This window comes from Neolamprologus brichardi, chromosome 3, assembly GCF_056152115.1.
Source record: "Neolamprologus brichardi isolate AB-2024 chromosome 3, ASM5615211v1, whole genome shotgun sequence".
NCBI lineage: Eukaryota > Metazoa > Chordata > Actinopteri > Cichliformes > Cichlidae > Neolamprologus > Neolamprologus brichardi.
The window spans coordinates 52517496-52532118 of NC_142106.1; the positions used below are offsets into that span (position 1 = coordinate 52517496).

The 14623-nt window shown below is 42.5% G+C and overlaps 3 protein-coding genes across 5 annotated transcripts in view; 2 read left to right on the forward strand and 1 right to left on the reverse strand.

The window, feature by feature from the left end:
• LOC148105779 (protein NLRC3-like) overlaps nt 1-5979 on the reverse strand; it is a 342596-nt gene extending 336617 nt beyond the window's left edge. For 2 of the 3 annotated variants that reach the window (XM_087838919.1, XM_087838920.1), the window contains exons 1-6: nt 5885-5979; nt 5702-5800; nt 5445-5543; nt 4579-4680; nt 2054-2289; nt 110-1937 (exon numbers count right to left, since the gene is read on the reverse strand). In XM_087838919.1, the coding sequence (XP_087695045.1) occupies nt 110-1937; nt 2054-2289; nt 4579-4680; nt 5445-5543; nt 5702-5800; nt 5885-5973 (2453 nt within the window). In that variant the 5' untranslated portion in view covers nt 5974-5979. The remainder of the gene's footprint in view (nt 1-109; nt 1938-2053; nt 2290-4578; nt 4681-5444; nt 5544-5701; nt 5801-5884) is intronic. The other variant, XM_087838922.1, reaches the window with a different exon arrangement.
• Nucleotides 5980-9708: 3729 nt separating this feature from the next.
• On the forward strand, nt 9709-11676 carry LOC148105791 (uncharacterized). Its single transcript, XM_087838393.1, has 2 exons — nt 9709-9819; nt 11056-11676. Exons 1-2 carry the CDS (start codon nt 9709-9711, stop codon nt 11674-11676), a joined length of 732 nt encoding a protein of 243 aa, XP_087694519.1.
• An 886-nt stretch (nt 11677-12562) lies between these two features.
• The window catches only part of LOC102776091 (mitogen-activated protein kinase kinase kinase kinase 2), a 28795-nt gene continuing 26734 nt past the window's right edge, over nt 12563-14623 (forward strand). The window contains exon 1 of the mRNA XM_087838394.1: nt 12563-12911. Within this exon, the coding sequence (XP_087694520.1) occupies nt 12563-12911 (349 nt within the window). The remainder of the gene's footprint in view (nt 12912-14623) is intronic.

Below are 14623 nucleotides of genomic sequence, written 5' to 3' on the forward strand. Positions count from 1 at the left end.
TTGCAGCGTACGGACACAAACACTTTGTGGTTACAATCTGATTTTATTTTCAAAATGAAACTACTAACCTACACTGATCAATGATGTTAATGATCACATCTGGACTCACCCAGCCTTTCTGCAGTTCCTCACAGCTGGAATCAGTCTCTGTCGTCCCCACTCTGATGTGTTGTACTTCTGCAGGTCCAACTCATCCAGAACCTCCTCTGACATCTGCAGCATGAAGGCCAGAGCTGAGCACTGGATCTCAGAGAGTTCCTTCTTTGATCTGTTCTCTGACTTCAGGAACTCTTGGATCTCCTGAAATAATGAGAGGTGGTTCATCTCCATCAGACAGTGGAAGATGTTGATGCTTCTGTCAGGAGAGATTTCATCACTGTTCATCTTCTTCAGGTTGTTGATGACTCTCTGGATGGTTCCTGGACTGATCTCTGTCTGACCCAGCAGACCTACTAAGAGTCTGTGGTTGGAGTCCAGACAGAGGCCATGAAGGAAGCGAACAAACAGGTCCAGGTGGCCATTTTTACTCTGGAGGGATTTCTCCATGACTCTCCTCAGAAATACATCAAGTGATTGGAGATCTGTGTTATCAAAAACACTGGAAATCATCTTGGTCAAAGATTTTGGTTTAAGGAAGTTCTTCAGCACCTTTGTCTTCCTGTTGGTGTGACAGTGGAACATGTAGACTGCAGCCAGAAACTCCTGAATGCTCAGATGAACAAAGCAGTAGACTGGTTTCTGGAAGATCACACACTCTCTTTTGAAGATCTCTGTACAAACTCCTGAGTACACCGAGGCCTCTGTCACATCCAGACCACACTTCTCCAGGTCTTCTTGGTAGAACATGATGTTTCCTTTCTCCAGATGTTCAAACGCCAGCCTCCCCAGCTTCAGAAGAACTTCCCTGTCAGCCTCCGTCAGCTCCTGTGGACTCGTCTCATGTCCCTCATGGTACTTGTTCTTCTTCCTCTTTGTCTGAACCAGCAGGAAGTGTGAGTACATGTCAGTCAGGGTCTTGGGCAGCTCTCCTCTCTGCTCTGTAGTCAACATGTGCTCCAGAACTGTAGCAGTGATCCAGCAGAAGACTGGGATACTACACATGATGTGGAGGCTCCTGGATGTCTTTATGTGGGAGAGGATTCTGCTGGACAGCTCTTCATCACTGAATCTCCTCCTGAAGTACTCCTCCTTCTGGGCGTCAGTGAAGCCTCGTACTTCTGTTAGCCTGTCAACACATGTAGGAGGGATCTGATTGGCTGCTGCAGGTCGGGAAGTTATCCAGACGAGAGCCGAGGGAAGCAGATTCCCCTGGATGAGGTTTGTCAGCAGCTGGCTGACTGATGACTTCTGTGTGACATCAGACAGCAGCTTCCTGTTGGTGAAGTCCAATGAAAGTCTGCTTTCATCCAGGCCGTCAAAGATGAACAAAAGCTGAGAGACAGCCAGCTTCTCTGCTGTGACCTTCTGTAATGTTGGATGGAAAACATGGAGCAGCTCCAGAAGACTGTACTGCTCATCTCTGATCAGGTTCAGCTCCCTGAATGAAAGCAGAACCACCACACTGACATGTTGGTTCTCTAAGCCCTCTGCCCAGTCCAGAGTGAACTTCTGCACTGAGAAGGTTTTTCCAACACCAGCCATGCCGTTGGTCAGAACCACTCTGATGGGTCTCTGTTGGTCAGGTAAGGCTTTAAAGATGTCCTGGCACCTGATTGGAGCGTCATGGAGGGCGTCCATCTTGGAAGCTGTCTCCAGCTGCCTCACCTCATGTTGGGTATGAACCTCTTCACTCTGTCCCTCTGTGATGTAGAGCTCAGTGTAGATGGTGTTGAGGAGGGTTCTACTTCCTGTTTCATCACTTCCTTCAGTCACAAGTTCACATCTCTCCCTCAGACTGATCTTATGTTCATCTAAAACCTCCTGCAGACCAACATCTGCTGAAAGAAAGAAAAACAATGAGGCTAAAGAGAAAGAAAACTCTTCAATGTCTGAACAACACAAGAAGTCCAGTTTTCAGAAATGAGTCCATCAGCAGACAGATGTTCAGTCTTACTTTGTACACAGCTGCTCTGACTGGCTGTCTGCAGTCCAGCTCTGGTTCTGGATCTTTCTCCACACTGGGGAAAGGAGGAGTCTCCTGATGAAGCAGACTGGTCCCAGTATGAGGAGATGCACTGTTTGCAGAACCAGTGTCCACAGCTGGTAGAGACTGGATCCTTCAGGACGTCCTGACACAAAGGACAGCAGGACAGCTGCTCCTCCTCACAAACACCACTCTTCTTCCTCTCTCTGTGAACAAATTTCTTTATCACTAAAAACATTTACTGTTAGTGAAAAACATCCAGATGTGACCAAACTGCAGTTCCTCACAGTTCCTTTGATTTCATCAACACTAATGAGCTGCTTTACCTGTCTTATTAAACACTGAGTGATGTATACAAACTCAACACTTCCTGCAGACTTCCTGACTTCACAATAAAAGCTTTCCATCAGAGAGAGACAGTTATGACTTTCACTGTTTTACAGCCGCTGTGTGCAGATTATCTGGGTCAGTTCACTCTGAAGCAGCTTAGAAGTGTCCGTGTAGAGACGTGGTCTGACACACAGAGACTTCTGATTTTCTCTATTTAAATAAACATGATGAAGATGAGCAGGTTTCTCTTCTAGTATAAAACTCTGTGTCTCTCTGGCTGGCTCATGATGGCTTTTCAGGTTTTATGTTTTGCTCTCTCCTGCTAGCGTTTTGCCTGCCTGGGTGGAGCTTGTAATGGCCTCTCGCTCTTGGTCCACACAGTTATGATGATTACACCACCTGTTGCTGACTCACCTGGGCTTACCGGTAACCATTTAACGCTGCGGCATGGAGCAGTTTGTCGCTGGGACATTGACCCTCCTTGTTCATGATCTCAGCTCCTTGCTAAGAAATCTCTCTCTAAATTCACCAGTTGGGTTAACTTTGTGTGTACTTTGAGTATATATTTCCCCGGACCTGGTTACAGACGCTTACCTGTGACTCCCATGTGTGGCTGTGTGAGTGGAGAGCAGGACAAGAGTGACTGAAGAGGAGTGAGTGTGGACTCCCCTCCCTCTTTTCCCTGGAGCCCTGGACCCCCTCCCCAACTCACTGTACATATATAGAGCCCTGTGTTTCACCCCTTTGGTAAATAAACTGTCACCTTTTTGTTTGTCAGAACTCAGTCTGTGCTTGAGTTCCTCTGTTAGCCATGACATTTTGTTGGTTCTCTCTCTTCAGGTCCCTGTAAGTGTTTGATCGGCCTTTCTAAAACATTATATTTATTCTGCTTTGATTGTTTTGTGTGCTGAGGGACATTGTTGCATGATCCACTTTTTCTTATCACTCAAATATCCTGATACTTTCAGAAAGTTGGAGAGCTCTCCTGGCTTTCTTAGTCTTTGCTCTGTACTGCAGTACTTGTATATGTTTCACTGGACAAGTCTGCATGTGAATCTACAACTGATCTGAATTGTGGCAAAAACACAGTAAAGAAACACTACGAGCACCTTGTTTCATGTGCAGTGGCTTTCTTCTCATTCTGTTACTGAACACTGTATGAAAAGCCTCTCACTGCCAGCATCCTTCCAGCCCCACGACAACAAGACCAACTCACATCTTCACAACACCAAGAATTTTTCCCCTTTTCTTTGGAGAAACTGAGAAGCCAATAGAATTGTAGCTCAAACTTGCCCAGAGTCCTGCTTCATCACTGCTCACTCCTACCTGTGTTGGTGCTCAGTGGACAGTCATAGCCTGCTGCTAGCATGAATGCTAAATGTACTGCTGTGGATGATCAGCAGAAAAACATGTTGTCAGTTTGACTGTTTGCTGTATTTAAAGTGTTTTTCTCAGTTCATCTGTATTCAAAGTGCATTCGGGGCTTTAGCTGACAGCTCTTTGTGCTAACAAACTAAACTCTCTTAGTTTAAGCCAACAGACTTTACCAAACACAAAGCCTGCTGCTGCCTCCATGGGTTAGCTTGTGTGACTGGTGTTTGCATCAATGAAATCTAAATCACACTAATGTGTCCTCCAAGGTGTTTGGTGGGAGCACTGAGTGAAACATAAGAGCTCTGGTAAAATAACAAACAGGGCTGTGAGAGCAACTGAAGTGATAAAAATACTCTTTAAAGATAAAAAACACTTTTATGTTCTCTCGTCACCTAACAAAGTCCAAACCCTGTGAACTATTTTAGCTTTAATAATTGTGGATTCAGGTATCCTGAACCCATCTTTGGACATTTGTAATTCAATATTTTAAAACTCCATCAAAGACTCCTGATGTGGTGTTTGGAGAAGGAAAAGAGGGACAAAGTGGAGCGTTGAGCTGAGGCTTCATTCACTGCAAACCTACAGTTATGTTTTCTTATTTCTGCTGTTTGCATGTTCACAGCTGAAATAAAGCTGCCTCTTTGACTTCATCCTGTTGTGTTTGGGTCCAATCCTGCCTGCCACACAGCGCTACAGGACAAAGTCTAATATTTTTCTCTTTTTACTGAATCTTTGGTCATATTTATCCAGGAAAACACAAACATGTAAAGGAGTCATCACAGTTCTCTGACCTCGTTGGTCCAGGTTCAGCACTGAAGTGTGGAGGGTGACGTATGGACCAGTCACTCCTTATAGACGGACAGCTGGATCCTGCAGACTGTGACCTCTGACCTCTGCAGACACAAACATGTTTTATTCAATGATCAATTCTCTGATAAAGTGATTGAAGCAGCTGTGATCACACAGACTGCAGATAATGCAGCTGTTTCCTGTCAGTAACAGTCCTCTTAGATTAGAGTTCAGCTTTTTACAGGAAAACAAATGTCCCTGAATGCAACAGTGAGACACAGTCTGCCTGTGTGGCTGTGATAGCTGCCGTTAGGAGCGCTCATGTGTTTGCAGTTAGACGAGGAGATGTTACCATCATGGACATGTTAACAAATCCTGCAGCATCACGTGGCACAAACACTTTGTGTTCCTGTCATCTGCAAGCAACAGGAAGTTCATTAATAAAGGCGGGATGGAGACGTGACTGTGATGGTTCTCCTTCATCCAGCTGTTACACACATCTGGGCTCACACGACGAGCCTTTGTCTAATACAGCAGCTGCTCTCTGAACACTTTTCTGAAGAGGAGCTGCACAAACCTTTGTTTGCTTTCTAGAGCAGCGTATCAAAGTCAAACTACCCACTGCTAGCAGCTGTTTCTATCATAGTTTAGGATCCAGATGTGTGAGGTCTAAATTTACACCTCTGATTAAAATACATAGTTAAAAACAGCCAATTGAGTCCAAATGTGTCTTAAAACCAGATAAACTGACAGTTCCAGCTGAGCCTGTGTGTCCTTGGAGACACTGCTCTCCTACAGAGATGCATTTTAGAAACCAGGAAACATCAAAATCATTTAAATCAGAGAGTTCATGTTACTAACAGCTCACCTCTCTGCAGCAGACACAGGCTGGGATTTAAAATTAATGCCTCGACGATTGGACCGGTCACTCTTTAAGGACACAGAGCTGGATGGTTTCTGATTGATGCTAAAAATAAGTGAACATGAAACATGTGTCACATCCAATGTGTCCAATACATTACATAAAAAGTATAAATAAAGTATGTAAATAGTATATTATTTAAATCGTTAAATTGTAAAAAGCTGATTAAAATTTCAAACATCTTAATACTGACATGAACTTACTTTTCGTCAGATGACTTTTGTGGCCCTAAATTACGAAAGACATCCTTCACCCGTTTGCTCTTAGAGGACACACTTCTGGGTGGAGGTCCAGGCTGGTTCCTGTGAATAATGATGGAGCAGTGATGTGAGTGCTGAGCTGTAACATGGAGAAGAGTCATGGACAGTTAGAGATGGTCATCTCACCTCTGAGCTTTGGTCTGGCTCTCATGTTCCCCACACAGAGTGCTTTTAGAGGGAGGGACTCCCTCCTCTCTGTCCTCACACTGATCCATGCTGCTCAATTCACATCAGCTCACACACACTTTCTACCTTCACCTGCAGAGGAAACACAAATCATTCATGTGCACATCAACTGAGAGCTGCAGAGGTCGTGTCTGATGTGTTGGACTAACATCCATCTGAGACGCAGCTTTCATCAGTTCACTACAAAAAGTGTCACAGAGCCCAGTTCCGCCTCCAAATCCTCCATTACTGTAGTCCTACAAAGCAGCAGGTCAAACATGGCTGCAGAGAGCAGCTTTATGTCAGTAACAATGTCCAGGACCGAGCTGACTGCTTACAGAGTTCATACTCTAACTGCTAGCTGCTCTGCTGGCTAAGCTAACTCAGTAACAGTGACTCTGACAGCAGTTACTGTGGAACAGCGGCCGAGCTCAGGACACATTCAGTGTGTTTAGTCTGAGTCCTGGACTCTGATTCAATGGATTCAATCCAGCTCAGAGTTTCATGTGTTCATCAGAATAAAATACATGTACTAATATAACAGAAGTAATACTCTGAATGCAGGACTGTAATGGAGGATAAATAAGGTTTTTACAGCCTGAAAGAAACATTCAGTTCATATATTTGCAGACAGTGAAGCAGTTTTTAATGCTGCAGCTGTTTCCTTCACCTGTGTGTGTGTGAGCCACACCTTCATGTGCTGCTTTAGAAATATGTGGTCTGACTGCTCAGACTGAGTCTAGGAGGAAAGTTCACACGCTGGAGAAAGTTTTGTTCCTGACTTTGTCAGAGTTCGGCTCCAAAGACAAAGAAGACGGAGCTCACAGTCTGTAGATGGTCCTCAGTGTGTGTGTGAAGCCAAGAAAGCACACAGGAGTGTGTTTATGTCAGCAAATCAGTGTGTGTGAAGAGTCTGAGGGAGTGTGTGAATGAGACTAAACACTGAAACCAACAGTCCAAGAAAAGCGTCTGGATTTCTTTAAGTTTAACTTAAAGAAATCCAGACGCTTTTCGTTTTGTCTCCATAATGCCTCCATAATGCTGCAATGTTATCTGCCCCAGAAACACACTGTGCAGAAGCTCTGATGGTGACACAGAAAAGTCAAAGTGGAGATACTTCTGTACACCTTTGATTAGACTCATTATAAAAAGGAAACAAAAGTTTTAACACAGTCATGTTTCCAGTTCACTGACTTACATTTATTCCATGGACACTCACTCTAACCTGAACCACAGCTACAACCCAACATTGTTGAGGCCTCATCTCCTCCTTTCCTGACTGTAGAGGTTAAATATGCAACAACCAACAAATAAAAGAATTTGGTTCATTTCAAAGAAATTCACACGGTGACCAAGTAAAGAAATCGTAGTAAAGGAGACAACATCCCGTTGATGGTGGGATTATTTGAAAGATTTGCTTTAGTCACGTCACCAAATGCAGTTGAACCACCCGTGGATCCATGTTTGACCATTCTACCACTCTGAGCTCTGCTTTTTAATCATTTTATTATTATCATCATTCATTTATTCATTCTTTGGAGGGGGGCTATTTCCTAATGCCGCCCTAATAAGGTGATGTTCAAGGGGAAACATAACAGAAACTCTTTCAGTGTTGTTCATGAATAAATTAACAGATAAACTGTGAAGAAGAAACAAACTGAGATTTAAAGGAGAGAGTGAGAAACTTGATCATCCATCCTCATAATACATGTTTATCAGTATCTGCTGTGACCATACTGCAGTAATAACTACAAGTCTACATTTCTGTGACTGTTGATCAATCACAGCAGGAATCTGAGCTCATCTCTGCACACAGAGCAGCTTCAGCTCTGGGATAAACTGCTCGCTTCACGTCCTTCTCAGCTCACAGACACTCATCCTGATATTTTCCTTTAACTTTTGATGGTATCTGGAATAGTTGGCAGTAATAAGGATGATTTTCTGTAAAATAATATTGATATGAGCCGTGAATTATTCGTAGATGACAGTTAGATTAGTTTGATGGGTTAACCCAGAGAGCTGAAGATATCGTGGACATGCTGACCTCGCTCCGTGGTGTACAGGGCCGTTTACCCTCATGATTAATATTCACAATAAAAAACTGAGGCGAACATCATGAAGTCTGTATGTGTTTCATAGTGTCGAACCACCTTTGTACAGTTAAAGCTAACAGTTACTACATGACGGAAACACCAACGTTATCTCTTTTATGCGTTTATCAGGTCACGCTGATTATTGAACAAAAACCCAAACATCAGATGTTAATCAAATTTTTTTGCTCTCTCTCCTCCTTAAACATGTTTTTAATGTTAGTTATGAATCAGAATTGGCGACTGGAACACGTATGACACATACGAACATCAGGAGATAAAAACTCGATAAATATAACCTCAGTAAATAAAGTCAGTGTACAGTGGGGGTTATTACAGCTGTGTACCGGGGCCTGCGCTTTGTCGGTGGTAATAACAGCTCGATTGCTTGCGAGGCGAGCGGGTCTGTCCCACGCTTTGCCGTGAGACTGGGCTGGGCAGACATCTCCAAAATCATCGAAGCACTTTTGCAAAGAAGCTGTATCTTGACAAACCGACCAGACAGCTGAAGATTAAACCGCTACATTCTCGGCTAAAAAAAAATATTAAAACGGTATTTGGTGAGACACAAACAGAGTTTTTCAAAGTTCAGTTCTGTTAGTTTCCACATGGCAGTTGTTGGTGTGCAGTAACGCCTTCTAAAAACAATGGCCACCAGGCCAAAGCAATGGTTCTGACTCGATCAGCGTTAACCCCGCCCCCTGGGTTTGATGGGTGAGGTTGACAGATAAAATTAATTTATGGTGAGACCTGAAGGAGTCAACTGAGGTCAAGATGGCGCCTGTGTTTGGCTGTGCCGCTGTCTTCGTCCGTGTGTTTGTTTATTTTATATGCTATGCAAGTGTTTTTGTTACAGTTTTTTCTGGTGTCACCTCCCTTCGGATTTATGATCGTCATGCGTTGCTAGCGATCAAATCTGCAATGGATAGCTTTCAGAGTCAACGAAACGAGGCTGTTTTCCTACCGCCGTTAGAGCGTGACGCAGCACCAGGTCTACCTCCACTCTTGCCGGTTAGCTCATTTTTGCTTCAGAGGCCTCGTCGGAGAAAGCGGGGAAAGCGAGCCTTCACGTCCTGCTCCGTAGTCTTCGGAAAGAGATGGACCTTCGGGGGCTCTATTCCTGGGTTGCTACCAGTGAGATTCGGCTGAAACTTGTCGGAACTGGATTAATCCCCACAACCCACTATGTTTACCACCCAGGCTGAAAGCATGGAAAGCCAAGCCTCATCGTGGCAGGAACCCTGTTTTGCTGCGCGGCTTACCGCATAGCGCGGTAACTCTACCCCTGTCCTGGTGAGTCGCAGCCTTAAATGGATGTTAATTAATGCCCGCTCAATCGCCAATAAGTCTTATATTTTAAATGACTTGTTCTGCTCTGAGAAGCTTGACTTCATGTTTATCTCTGAGACGTGGCAGCGTGAGAATGAAGTCTCACATCTTTTAGAGCTTTGTCCCGCTGACTGCTCATTTCTCTGTGCACCTCGGATATCTGGACGAGGAGGTAGAACAGCTGTAATTTTTAAAAATACTTTTTTATGCCAGATGATTTCTTCAAGCTGCTACAACTCTTTTGAGATGCTTTTGATAAAAATTGGAAGAGAACAGCCCATATACGGCATTTTAATTTATCATCCACCTGGGTCTGCTGCGTCTTTTTTGTCAGACCTACAAGACTTTTTAACTTCCACTATTAAAATGGGTAAGGTTATCATTGTTGGAGATTTCAACATTCATGTGGATGACTCAACAAAGAGTACCACTAAGGAGTTCCTGAGCATTATGGACTCTTTCAACTTTGTTCAGCATGTAGCAGGGCCTACCCATACGGCTGGGCACACTCTGGACTTGGTCTTCACCTATGGTGTTTCCCTTGACCACATGGATTTAAATGAAGTTGTTTTTAGTGACCATAAGTCAGTCTCTTTTACTGTATCTGTTAATTCAGAGTCCCATCCTCAAGGTTCTACTAGGCGCAGGCACTTTATTGATGACTCTATAATTTCTGAGCTTTCCTCTCTTTTTAATTTTAAAAGTTCCTCTAACGAGGTTGAGCTTCTAACTAATTCTTTTAATGAACACTGTCTTGCCATTCTAAATCAGGTTGCTCCTCTCAAAACCAGTTATTGCTCTGTTAGTTCCCGGACACCATGGTTAAATAATCAGACTCGGTCTTCGACGCTCCTATCAAAAAGCAGAGCGTCTGTGGAAGTCCACCGGTCTGACTGTCCATCGTGAGCACTTTAAAGAACTACTTTACCTATATAATGAATCAGTCAAAGAGGCCAGATCCTCTTACTTCAATAATCTTATAAATCGTCACAAAAATAATTCAAGAGTTTTATTTGATACCATCAACAGTATTGTTTCTCCTCCAACCCAGCACGCAGTTACTTTCTGATGAAGATTGTAATACTTTCCTTAATTACTTTGTAAATAAGGTGATGGACTTGAAATCCAAAATTTCCTCAAATGCCTCCCCTTATGAAGATACCCCTTGCTGTCTTGGATCATTTACCTCCTTTTCTCCAATCACACTAAATGACTTAATTATAGTTTTAGGTAAAATGAAATCCTCATCATGGTCTGTAGATATATTACCTCCCTCTGTCCTGTCCGGGTCTATCACCAGCATTGGTCCCACATTACTATCCATCATCAACAGTTCACTGTGTTCCATCTTATTTTAAACATGCTGAGGTAACTCCTCTGTTAAAAAAAACAGAATCTTGATCCTAGCTCTGCTAGTAATTACCGACCTATTTCAAAAATGCCATTTGTAAGTAAATTACTTGAAAAAATTGTTGAAAATCAGTTCAGGTCTCTATTATGTAAATTACACATTCTTGACCCTTTTCAGTCTGGCTTTCAAAAGCAGCACTCTACAGAGACCGCTCTCTTAAGAGTCTATAATGATCTATTAATGGCATCTGACGCAGGGAACTGTTCTGTGATCATTTTGCTTGATCTTAGTGCAGCCTTTGACACCATCGACCACAAAATCCTACTTAACAGGCTCAAGGTTCTTTCTGTCCATCTGTCAAGTCAAATATTCGAAATCTTGGTGTAATATTTGACTCTTCTCTGGGCCTTGACTCTCATGTAAAATCTTTGTCTCGTTCCTGTTTCTATCATTTAAGAAACATATCTAAACTGCGACATATGGTTTCCTCAGCTGAACTGGAAAAACTCATTCATGCATTTGTGTCATCACGCTTAGATTACTGTAATTCCCTGTTTACTAGCTTGGATAAATCATCTCTTTCTCGCCTCCAGGCAATACAAAACGCAGCAGCCAGACTACTAACTCGCTCTACCAAGCGTGTTCACATCACTCACATCTTATATTCTTTACATTGGCTCCCAATAGAATTTAGAATTCGCTTTAAAATTCTTTTTTTAACATACAGAGCACTAAATGGCCAGGCTCCAGATTATTTATCCAAGCTTCTTATAAAATACACTGCTTCTCGTCATCTCTGCTCACAGACTCAGAGTCTCTTAGTTGTTCCCCGTACACGACTGAAGACAAAAGGGGACAGAGCCCTTCAGTCTGTTGCACCAAGGCTGTGGAACAGTTTACCACTACAATTACGTTTGCTTGACTCTGTGGATTCTTTTAAAAAACAGTTAAAAACTCTCCTGTTCAAACAAGCCTTTTGTTGATCTACATATTTTATATTTTTTACATTATTTACATTTAATCTTTTACATTGTATATATTGTCTATTGATTTTATTGTTTATTTTAATATTTTAATATTTGTGTACAGCACTTTGTGATTGTCTGTCTGTGAAAAGCGCTTAATAAATAAAGTTTACTTACTAACTGTGCCAAAATGAATGAATTAAATACACCATTAAATAGTTATTTAAATGTGGCAATAATCAATTAAAACATGAAAAACATAAAACATGCTCATAGGGGGTCATATGATTGTTGGGTTTTTCACAAATGCTCTAAAACTGTAGAAGAAGGTTGCATGTGATGAAAAAATATTTTATTATGACTTCACCAGTCTCTATCCCACAGTGCAATCTAAAAAAGATTATCTTGTAGGACACCCTCAAATCATTTACAGAAACTTTGACAGCCTAGAAAATTATTTCGGCTTTGTTAAATGCTCAGTACTGCTGCCAAGAGGTCTTTTTCACCCCGTCCTTCCCTACAGGTGCCACGGCAAACTGATGTTTCCGCTCTGCAGCTTGTGCACTGAAGACCAGAAGCAGCACACAGCATCTGGGCACAGTGACAGTGAGCGGGTGTTGAATGGCACATGGGTCTCATTTGAGCTTGAAAAAGCTGTTGAGAAAGGATACAGGATTGTTTCTATTGATGAGGTGTGGCACTTCCCCAACAAGACTGACACATGGTTTAAAGACTATGTGAACATGTGAAAACACCTGACGAGCAGCAGAAGTACATAGATGAGTATTATGAGAAGGAGGGAATAATGCTAGATCCGTCCAAGATATGTGTAAATAAAGCTGTTGGAAACTGTACCATGCTGTTGCTAAACTCATTATGGGGTGGTTTCAGTATGAGGTCGAATATGGCGTCATCTGAGTTCATCACAGACCCTTCCAGGTTTAGCCAGCTAATGTTTAGCGACCAGGATGACGTGTGGCAGTTTTGTTTCATCTCTGACGACGTCGCCATGGTGCAATGGCGCCACTCTGATGGTAGAGCATCCCGCGTGAAGGACGTTAATGTCTTTGTGGGGGCCATGATCGCAGCACATGCCAGACTCATGCTGTATGATTTGTTAGACAACGTGCAGCAGTGCGTGCTGTATTGTGATACAGACAGCATCATTTTCACAGCACGCCCTGGCGACTGGATGCCTCCTCGAGGCCCATTTCTGGGGGATCTCACCAGCGAATTAGATTCTGGAGAGAGAGGTGTGGGGGATTACATAGAAGAATTTGTTTCCGGTGGGCCAAAATGCTACAATTATCACACATCGCTGGGCAAGACCCAGGTCAAATGTAAAGGTGTAACACTGAACGCACTAAACTCAAAAGTTGTCACCCACGAATCCTTGAAAGGATTAGTCCACAAGTTTGTAGCCAATCAGACATCAGACGCACACCTAGTCGCCATCTCTGATAATATCAGACGTGATAAAAAGAAGCTTCATTTGAAGAATGAAACCATTGTGAAGAAGCTTAAGGTTGTCTACAATAAGCACCGTGTGCTCCCAGACTATACAACCCTGCCTTATGGATTTTAAATTAGATCAGGGGTTTGACGCCAGGTTACAGCACCCGTTCAGCACGGTGGCCAGCGGTTCCAGTAACTGTGGCAAGACGTTTTTTGTTAAAAGCGTCATTGAAAATTCTTCCAGGATTATATCACACAGCATTGATAACATTGTGTATATATACTCATGCTGGCAGCCACTATATGACCAGCTTCTTAAGATAACAGACATAAACTTTGTTAACAGTATACCCGAATCTCTTGCTGATGACACCCTTCTTCCTGCAGACAAGAACAATTTGTTAATTATAGACAATGTAATGAACGATGCCGCTAACAATTTAGAAGTACAAAATGTGTTCACAAAGTATGTGCATCATAGGAATTTGAGTTGTATATATCTGGTTCAGAATTTGTTTATTCAAGGAAAATCCAGTAGAACTACTATCTAGTATTGTTTAAAAATCCTTGAGATAAATATCAAGTCATGCTTTTAGGTAGACAAATGTTTCCTGGTAATACTAAATATATTATAGAAGCGTTTAATGATGCCACATCTACAACATACGGGTATGTTTTAATAGACTATAAAGCCAAGGCCCCGGACTATTTAAGACTCAGAACAAATTTACTGTCAGACCGTCCGGTTGTTTATATCCCAAAACAAAAAACAGCGAAGAGGTGAAAGGATGTCATCACGCATGTGGAGGAATCTGTCTCTGTTGGAGTTGATATACAAGTCTCCCCCGGCTCTACGCAGAGTTATTATTAGTAATGCAAACTTCATCAATGCATTGTGTGAGATAGCCTTTAACGTATTGCAAGGTAACATTTCACTGACAAATCAGAAGTACAAACAGCTAAAAAAAAATCTCTAATCAGACTGATTGCCGAAGAAAAGATCAAAACTTTGAAAAGGAGAAAGACAATCAACCAATCTGGCGGGTTTTTACTACCCTTACTAGGGGCTGCAATCCCTTTCATAACCAGTCTGATAGCAAACAGGTGAAAATGGAACGTGTGCAAAAGATGTTTTTGGTGCCCCAACATCAGTTAGACTTATTGAAGCAACCGCAGCAGTACACAGGCAACATCAGACAACAGGCTCAGAAAGACTTGGACAAGGAGATGCTTCAAGTGTTACAAGAATCAGACATAGATGTGTATGAGAAAGCTAAAAAAATATGGTGATATTCTCCAAAGATACCTCACACTTGTGAGACAAGGTGCCCGTGAAAAGAATATATTGTCTTTATCCCAACCGGAACAATTTAACATGGATGTGCAAACCCAGCCTGCGGACACCCAACCTGTTTCTGGTGATGCTGGGGTGAAGGATTTTATTGCAGAGAATGCTTTGACACACATACCTAAAAGGAGAAGGAGGAATGCAGAACTCATTCTCTCATTG